A 9,334-nucleotide genomic window follows, 5' to 3' on the forward strand; every position below is an offset into this window, starting at 1 on the left:
GGGGGGGGGGGGGGGGGGGGAATCTGGTTAAAACTGCGACAGACACTGAATAAAAAGCTTGAGATAGAAGGAAAGATTGGCACAAAAGGAGAAATACTAAGAAACGAAGTTAGGGAATATTTTAATAATATATGAATTAATGATGAATTAAATTTAAAGGAAATTCCATTTTTTAGAACTTTGACCTACTTTAGCTGCCTGGTTATATGGACACAGTTTTTATGAATTCCTGCAGTTTGACCATTTGTTTTTCACACGTAGCTATTTCTATAAGCCGGGACACGAACAATCAGTAACATTATTGATCCATCATTAAGCTTGAACCTTTGTTACTAGCTCGTTATTAGCCCTTGTTACACCGTAGCAGTTCATAGTAAAATTCAAACACAAATTGCACAAATGGCAATCACAAATATTGGTCATGAAAACTAAATTAGTTGTAATATCTACACGTATCTTGTGTCTTTCTACTGTCGCACAGCTTTGTTTACAGTGGCTCATGAATAACTGCTGTCTTGGTAGCTCGAATGTATTAACCATGTCTTGTGTTGAATGATACATTGTTTCCTATACACACCACAACAGAATGAACAGGCTTCCATTTGATTATTTTTTTTTTTTTAAATCTCAGTAGGTTTCATTGTCCTCCTTTCCGTGCGCTTTTGTCTTCTCCGCTCAAAAACATAAATGCAACCACAAAATCACTGTGGAGCACTTTGCTGCTCGTTTCCCCAGCTGTTTCATTTTGCACAGCCACTAAAACAACAACAGAAAGGCCAGAAAAGCGAGCTTTAGGTGTCAATGAAAACCAAGTATTGAAAAGGCCCTCAGTAAAGCCTTTAGTATGTGTAAGGTTTCATTTAGGATTAATTTACTTGGCCCCTGAAGGGCATATGAGGTTATTGCAGCAGGGAAAACTAATATAAATATACCAATACAGCAGATTAAGTAATAACATCCTCAAAATGCTTCCCCTCCTTGACCTGCCTGGACCACTCAGGCCTGATGTAAACAACAAAGTCACATTTCCAAGATCAAACAAATGGTTGTTATCCATCATGATGCCACTTTAATACCAGTCAAACTCGTAACAAAAGAGCGTAAAGGATATTTGTATGAAAAATGACGAAGAAAAACAAAATACAGACCTGGGACAAATTGTTTGGTACCAAGGGAGGAGATGCCAGCAGGGAGTGTGCATGCCTGAGTGATTGAGGTTGAGAATTAATGAAGGTCTGTGCGTGGCAGACTGGCATTCAAAGTGATGTTTTTCCACTCCAGATCTGTAAATGCCAGCCTTTATATAATGAGGCCAAGCTAAACATGCACATACATAACACTCACACGCTGCAGATAGAGTATCAACTCAGCAAATTACTGCAGTCACCACAAATATTTGCTCAGGTATACACTGCACTTAGTATCAGTTCAGATCTACACAACCTTTCAATTTTGTGTGATTGCAAGTCATAGTTTACTAGCTTCTATCTCATCTTTTAAGTTATTGATACAAATGGTTGTTCTATACCTATAGACCTAACCTTTTCCTTTTCGATTTTTTTTCGACACTTTAATTAATACATATAGGTTATAAACCTGTGACATTATGACTTCTACAACTACTCGTTGACTTGACTGAACACGGTACTCTGTGTGTCTCAGTGATTACGTATTGTTCCAAAATCCATAACCTTCCAGTCACTTGTTCTCTTCACTTGGTCTTTGTGAAGTTAAGGCTGGAAGCACAGGGCAATGTCGAATTTTCTGTAGTCAGTGAATCAATCTTATGGACGGGCAAATCAAGACAGTGAGCAGAGAGCAGCCCAATTTTGAGTAAATCAACTGATTTTTAGAGACCAGCAGCAGTAGTAATTTTCCACATTAGAGGGGCTCTTTTTTTCAATGATTATATCAAAAATGTTTCTAAATGAAGTTTGAGAGTAAAGTCTGTCTGTATTTTATGTTCTTAAAATCCTTAACAGCTTCTCTGTCTATTGTGGAAGTAGATTCGCTGATACAGAGTAATATTATTTTGATTGTGATAATAAACTTTCAGAAAAATAAAACACTCTGTAGCAGCTTTATACTGTGTGCCAAAGTCTCCACAGCCTAGTGTCTGCAGGATCCCTAACCTTGTATGGTCATGTTATTGTGATACTGTTGACTCTACTGTAAATGGTGTCGCTTAAATCACATTAATCCAGACAATGCAGACACACGGTATGTCAGGTTGTGCAGTGTGCAGATACTGTAAGCCAGACAACAGTGTGCTTTAATATTTTATGTGATGTCTGTGTTTGCAGTGTCAGGCGTGCAGTATGGGCGCTTGGGGTCGAATGTGACACTGGCATGTGGGAAGTCACCAACCGGGTAAGGAGAGAAAACTATTGCCTGTGTAACTTGAATTTTTTTCTTTCTTCTATTGACGAAAAGAGAGCTCCAGTACAGTCATACAGTAGTTTGAACGATTTTTGTCAGTGATCTAAAAGATCAGTATAGAAGCTACATTTATTACATTTGTACATTCATCATAAAAGTTTTCTTTTTGAAAGAAAATGTTTAATTATGGATGTCCCGATTGAGTTTTTTAAACCCCAGATCAAATCCGAGTCATTTAATATCGATTGTCTGCACATACAGAGTCCTAATCAGATATTTAATACAGTGCCTAGTGCACACAGGTTATTAAAATCAATCCAATGTATATACTTGCCAATTAAATAGCTCTGCATTGCATTAAGAAACAAATGCCTGCATCACGTTACTTAATGTTTATATTTTTTACACAATAACGTATAAAACAGCCTAACAAACCCTTTGTAATCTTTTTGGTCTTGTTGCTGTCTAAAGGAGTTTCTCTCTCCAGAGTTACCTGAATAAACTGTATTTAAAGTGTTTATTCCCATTGTCTCTACATTTTTTGCGCAGATTACATTACATACTATGAATTACTCTTATTGGCTTCTGTTCACGGGGCATTGTTGCAACTTGGCTGTGGCTGTGTCGGATATCTAGCGCTGCCGCTCTCCTTCGAGCAGAGTGGGCTGGCTTCGCTCTCTCTCTCACACACACCACACACGAACACAGCGCAGCGACAGACAACACAACACACAGACGCACACACAAACACCAACACACACATCAGAGAATGGAGGAAAGAGAGTTAACGAACAGCTGTATGGACAGTGGACGTAAAGCAAAAAGATTGGATTTAGCTCAATTAAGCTCAAAAGGTAACTAATACGATCATGTTAAAAAATGCCTTGATAGATTCAGGACATCCTTAGTTTTAATGGTGGTTTGAGGCGCACTTTGACCCAACAGTAGCGATAAGGAGTTGGCGGGGTATACAAATGGAATTGAAAAATTGAATTGAATAACTTATTGTGATACAAAGGGTGGAACAGTGCCTCAGTCAGTGTATTCTAAACACAGTTCAACTTTATTAGTACAGGAAGGGAACATCAGCTAACTATAAAAACAAATATGATGCTGTATGTAAAATTGAAGTGTATTGTCAACAAATCCTATGAAAAGACAAACCCAACATATGACTGATCCCAATAATGGGTATTGTGTGTGTAGCCCAAGAGTGATATATCTTACTATGCCATAACCTTCCATTGTTGGCCAAAACAATATGGGATTTATTGACAGTAATAAAGTAAAATGAATAATGCCATACGTATCATTTAAATGAATGTTGTGATAGAGCGAAGTCCTCACCAGCATAATAACTAACCTCTAACATGTTCCTGATCAGGATACCTGTGGTGTGGCATCTCAACCTCAGCTCAGCGTTGCCATGGCACAAAGTGACATCAGATGGGAGCTTAGTCCTGCTGCACGTCGACCACTCAGCACAGGGCAACTACAGCTGCTATGACAACCGGGGGCTCCTCCTCCACTCCGTCAAGCTCCGCCTGGGCTGTAAGTGTTGTTGCGACTTGTCCGGGCTCACAGCGCTTAATTTAGAAGTTATTACACTTTTAACAGCTCTGCCATACTTTGAGTCTCTCAACATGGGACTGCGGCTTTAAAAAAGACTCTTTTGCAGCAGGAACATGCCAGTGTCCCCTGTGTTTCAGTCCCATCCATGCAGGGACACATCTCTATCCCTCACAGTTCAGCTCATTCTTTGGATAATTCAGCATAAAAGGAGCTTCTGTTTCTCCTACTCAGACATTCTCATCTCTCTCGAGTTTCAACATATTTTCCTCTTTGTTTCTTTCTCATCTCTCTATTTCTGTCTCCCTTTTTTAATGAATGAGTTTCTTCTCTCTGAGTTATAACAAGACATCTTAGTACAACAATGATAATCAGAATAGCACTACTGGTCTTCAGAGGAAACGGGTCTTATCGGCTGTGACACAGACATAGCCCTTCACTTCCTGTAAATGTCTCAACCAGGAAGCGATCCCTAAGTGGGCTTCCTTCTGAGGGACAGGGAGTTTTCCATGGTACTGGCCAAGCCTCTCCAGAAATATTTTGGTTCATGTTAGGGACACCAGGACCACAGAGCTGTTCGTTTTAGACTCAAGGACAAGACAGAGACGCCTTGAAAATATTACATTTAATAGGGTCCTTACAAAAAAATCCTCCCTGTCTGTCATGTAAATAAATATGTCTGACTCCTGTTCCCAGATCCCCCTGGGCTGCTGAGCATTTCCTGTCAAGTGCCCAATCACACACATGTTCGCTGCTCCTGGGTGGAATCGGTAAAGACATTCCTGCCAGCCAAGTACAATGCCTCCTTCAGGTAAGTTTGGGTTACTGCAAGTGAAACCGTAACGCCCAAGGTCACATACAGAATGGGCTATGAAGAAGCTAAATATAGTGCATGTGCCACAGAGTGACATTTTGAATGTAGTGTGTAACGTGCGAGTCCGTATCCCAATGTGAACCGTGTCTACTCTTCCCTGCTTCCTCTCAGCCCTGGAAACTTATAACCATAACACATTACAGCAGTGGTTCTCAAACTGCTCAAACTTTTCTGCAGTTCAGCAGCACACAATTAAGTTGTCTGTTACCCAACAGAATGCAACACTTGACCATGTTTTGTCATTTTCTAAAGGGGGATTGGCCAGGACTGGAGGCCATGCATTCTAAACGTCGCCCGCAGGCACTGTGACGTCTATCACCCTGCTTTCTGGCAGCCCATCCATACCCTGAGAATCATCGAGACCAATGGCCTGGGGTCCGAGACAACATATGTCCAGTTTAAGTTACATGTACTATGTAAGATCACATAAAAGTTATTAAAATTGATTTTTTTTCTTTTAGTGACACATTTGTATGATGATTGTATGTCTATAAATCACATTAGTGACATTTTTTTTTCTTGTTTCAAATGTGCTCCTCACCCAATACTGACACAGGCTATAACAAAAACTACTGTTGTGATTGGCTGGCAAAATTGCTGACGTTCTCTATTATTATTATTTTTTAAATCAAATCTTGCACTTCAGCAGTACTAGATCCATGCTTTAAAAGCACCTCCATTGACTGCTTTTATTCCTTTTTCTAAAATAATGTCCTTATAGAAAGAAGTAAAAGAAGCATTCACTTTTCCAAATTTCATTGTGCACACAGGTTTTCACATGTACATGAATTTATTAGACACTCAACTCATCAATGAATGCACACAAAGATGGAAGCTCTAACATGCAGGCGTAAAGACACACACCCACAGATACACACACACACACACACAATGTCATACCTTCTATGAACATAATTCTTCCAGACTGCTGTTGTAACTGTGCCCTTTCGGTCCTCATATAATGACCTCAATTATCTTGTTTTGCTGCTTCTCTGTCCGAATGACGCTCTTGTCGCTCTCGAGCAGAGCCATTCATAGCATCCTTCAGAGCTACTGAATGTTCCTCACTTGTTTTTTTCAACCTCTGATTTCTTTTCACAGTGGTTATAAATGTGCTTAAAACATAGATAAAGAGGGATTCAGAGAATTAGTGGTTAGTTCTATTCACAGCAAGGTGATATAGGCATAGAAAAATGGTAATTTGAGGAAGCACTTTTTGAAGTTTAACTATATATTCCTCAGAGCTGCCAAGATGTGGCTACACAAGGTGACTCATCAGATAAGAGACAGCATTAATAAAAAAAAACACTCTAAACAGTGTTCATTTTACCAGCTATTTCAGATTTTTACCTTTTATGAAGAATTCCCTTGAAATCTCTTTCCCGAGGGACACCTGGCCAAGACAGCACACCAGTTACAATTAAAATAGAAATTAATAGACACAGTTGGTAAAAAATGACTATGGACCAACACATTTTGTTCACAAGATGTGAAGAATGCATTGTTTGTGTGTGTGTGTGTCTGTGTGAGAGAAGAAAAACAGAGTGTTGTAATGAAAGGTTACTGGTTTTTATATTTTATTTAACTTGTTGGGAACAATTTGCCTGTTTTTTTTAGACTAAATCTTCCCACTGCCACTACAAGAGAGCCCTGACATTTGTACTATCATAATATATAAAGTTGGCGGCTAGCGGGTCACTTACTTATTGGAGGAAAATATCCACTAATACCACTAATATATATATAATAAGGAATAATAAGTCCCGTCCTGTCGTCTCGTCAAGGAAAACAAAACCTAGGTTTCCTCACGGTTATTATTGTCAAAGATCTATCTTTACCTTGTCATTGTCTCTTCCTCGTCATGGGAAAAAGGTTGTTGGCAAATTTTTTTATCATAGTTTTCGTTAACAAAATTAACTCTGATTCTAAAAGCAAGCCAGTTTAAGAAATTGAGCATTTACCCGTATATCCGAACAGGTCCTTTGGTTTTCTGCCTACATTGTGTCTTTTAAATAGTATGCCAACCATAGTGGAAATAATTGTGGCTAAATCTCACATTCTTTCTTTGCAGTGAAGCCAGACCCTCCAGAGTCGGTGTTGGTGAACGAGCTAGAAGGCTATTCAAAGAGGCTGATCGTCTCATGGAACATTCCCTCCTCCTGGCCGGTGCATGATGCTTTCCCCCTTGTGTTTCATATCAGATACAGGCCACTGGGCTCTATGTACTGGTCAGAGGTCAGTAAGCTAGGCTAAAGATTTCATTTCAGTATTGATGGGGGTGCAATACAACTGTAGTTTCCTACATTTTACGTCAAACTGAATCATTTGTTTTTCTTATTGTTACTATTACAAGTCAAACATAAACAACACTGGTGGTTATTTTTGTAACCTAAGCCAATCAAAGCAAATATTACTAAAAGCAAGAAAGAACTAAAAATATGGGGTTGAAGCAAAAATCATCGTGTCAAATGATTTCTTTTTCTAATATTGAAGGACACTTTGGAGACATTGTCTCCACCAGAAACCATTCCTCATGAGGATCATGAAGTACTTACATTTAAAGTGTGGTCCTCAGCCAATATATTTCATTTGTTCTGTTGACTTCTCATCAAATAAAGTGAAGTTTTTACTGGTCTTCAAATATAGTCCCAACATAGGAAATAAAAAGCAATAAGAATGTCAGTAAACACAACAGTTGTGCTTTCCTTTTCAACGCAAATCTGGCATGTAACAGATGAGTGGTCATCTAATTTCAGTCTTCTTTCAATAGGGGTTTCACTGACCTTTTTGGCTGGTGTGTTACTAACACACATTTAAGCCAAAAACAATTTGAAAAAAATGCAGTTCCACAGAGCTGTTTCCTTATTTGAACTTTCTTTATTCATACCACCATCACAACATCAGCTGTTCTGCCTGTTCACTGCTACTTTCCTGTGCTCTCATTCCCCTTCCTCTCTCTTTCTCCATCAATCAGATTTTCTCTCAGGAGAGTCCAGTCGTGATATTTGACGCACTGGCTGGCCACCTCCACCAGGTTCAGGTTCGAGCCCGAGACGAGTTGAACTCTGACAGCCAGTGGAGTGAATGGAGTCCCCTGCTTCTCGTCCGGCCCTGGGAAGGTCAATACATCAATTATTAGTCAAGCCACTTTATTTTTTGAACAGGCGAGATAAAGGTGACTGACGCCTACATAGAGAAAGTTGTCACTACTAAAATCGTCAAATTCTTGTATCTGGCACTATCACCTTAGATTAGTAGTAGCCTTTAACCTATTAAGAGACTTTGTGCTTTGTGCACAGTCACTGTTACTCACTTCTGTGTACATGTGTGTTTGTTTGTACTGCAGTCTACACCACCCCTCAACCTGAAGAGGAGCTAGAGGACTATTTTGTTCCATTCATCACAAAACCTGAAACCTCTACGGCAAAGTCACACAGTAAGACTCCTATGTAACTTCAAATGATAATCACTTTGTTATTGTATTCAGGAGCTGTATGTGTATGTATGTACATGTTGTAGCTCAGCAGTAGTACAATAACAGTCATTACTGTTACTATGAGTCTAATACTTCTTCCACTGTTCTTACGGCTCCAATTACCAAAGCTGCTGCTGTTACAATTACTACTACTGCTAAACATATAGATACTCTACTACTGTTATTACTGCAATTATTACTGCTATGGTTAGGACATCCAACTACATTGCTATTATTGAGAGTATCACTATTACCACAACTAATACTTTTACTTCTGCTAGCATTAGAGCATGTCAGTCCCTGAAATGAACTGCTCCAGAGTCACCCACTAAAGCATGTCATTATATTAAACCAAAACATCCATTATCTCATTGAGGTGATATTATTAACACAGTCAAGTTGATCAAAGGTTAAATCAGTTGTGAGACGAGACAGTTCTTTGCTTGTTTACGATCATGGCAGTGTACATCCTTAGTCTCGGTTTGAGCCTGATAAAGTGGACTATGTGAATCATAGCTAATCAAACAGTAGGACAAGTGTATTTTTTACCCAATTTTGGCATCAACAAGAGGCCACATCAGTTGTCGATGCAGCAATAAAGCATTATTTAACGTTATTATAGTCTTGACAGAACAGTGCAAGTACCTCGTGCCAGGCTTCATCACCAAATTACATATAACTGCAGTAAATTGTACCTGCAGGGTGTTGTGTTTTCTACAGTGTGTTCCTTGATGAAAAGTTAAGTAGATAGCAGCTCTCATATACATAGGCAAAAACACAAGAAGAAGCAGTCTGCAGTTGCAAGCATGCACATCTAAACTATACACATGCAAGATGCACTCACATATACACTTGTAAACATGCACACAAGGAGACAAATACACACAGTTTTGGCAGTAGAGGAGAAGCCGAAAGACGCTGTGACTGACGCCGTCAGATTTCTTTTAGCTAGTCTGCTGTGAACCAGATGTCTTCTTCTGTTTTCTGTGTGTGTGTGTGTGTGTGTGTGTGTGTGTGTGTGTGTATGTGTGTCTTAT

General features: G+C 39.3%; 1 protein-coding gene across 1 annotated transcript in view; it reads left to right on the top strand.

Annotated features, from left to right (window-relative positions):
• il11ra (interleukin 11 receptor, alpha) overlaps window positions 1–9,334 on the top strand; it is a gene marked incomplete in the record, with an annotated part of 41,804 nt that overhangs the window by 30,714 nt on the left and 1,756 nt on the right. Inside the window, 7 exon segments of the mRNA XM_035667440.1 lie at window positions 2,304–2,370; window positions 3,764–3,930; window positions 4,645–4,759; window positions 5,075–5,238; window positions 6,894–7,057; window positions 7,797–7,941; window positions 8,169–8,258. Of these exon segments, the coding sequence (XP_035523333.1) occupies window positions 2,304–2,370; window positions 3,764–3,930; window positions 4,645–4,759; window positions 5,075–5,238; window positions 6,894–7,057; window positions 7,797–7,941; window positions 8,169–8,258 (912 nt within the window).

The sequence above is a fragment of the Morone saxatilis genome, unplaced genomic scaffold (genome assembly GCF_004916995.1).
Source record: "Morone saxatilis isolate NCDOM2014 unplaced genomic scaffold, NCSU_SB_2.0 Contig21, whole genome shotgun sequence".
In the NCBI taxonomy this organism is placed as follows: domain Eukaryota; kingdom Metazoa; phylum Chordata; class Actinopteri; family Moronidae; genus Morone; species Morone saxatilis.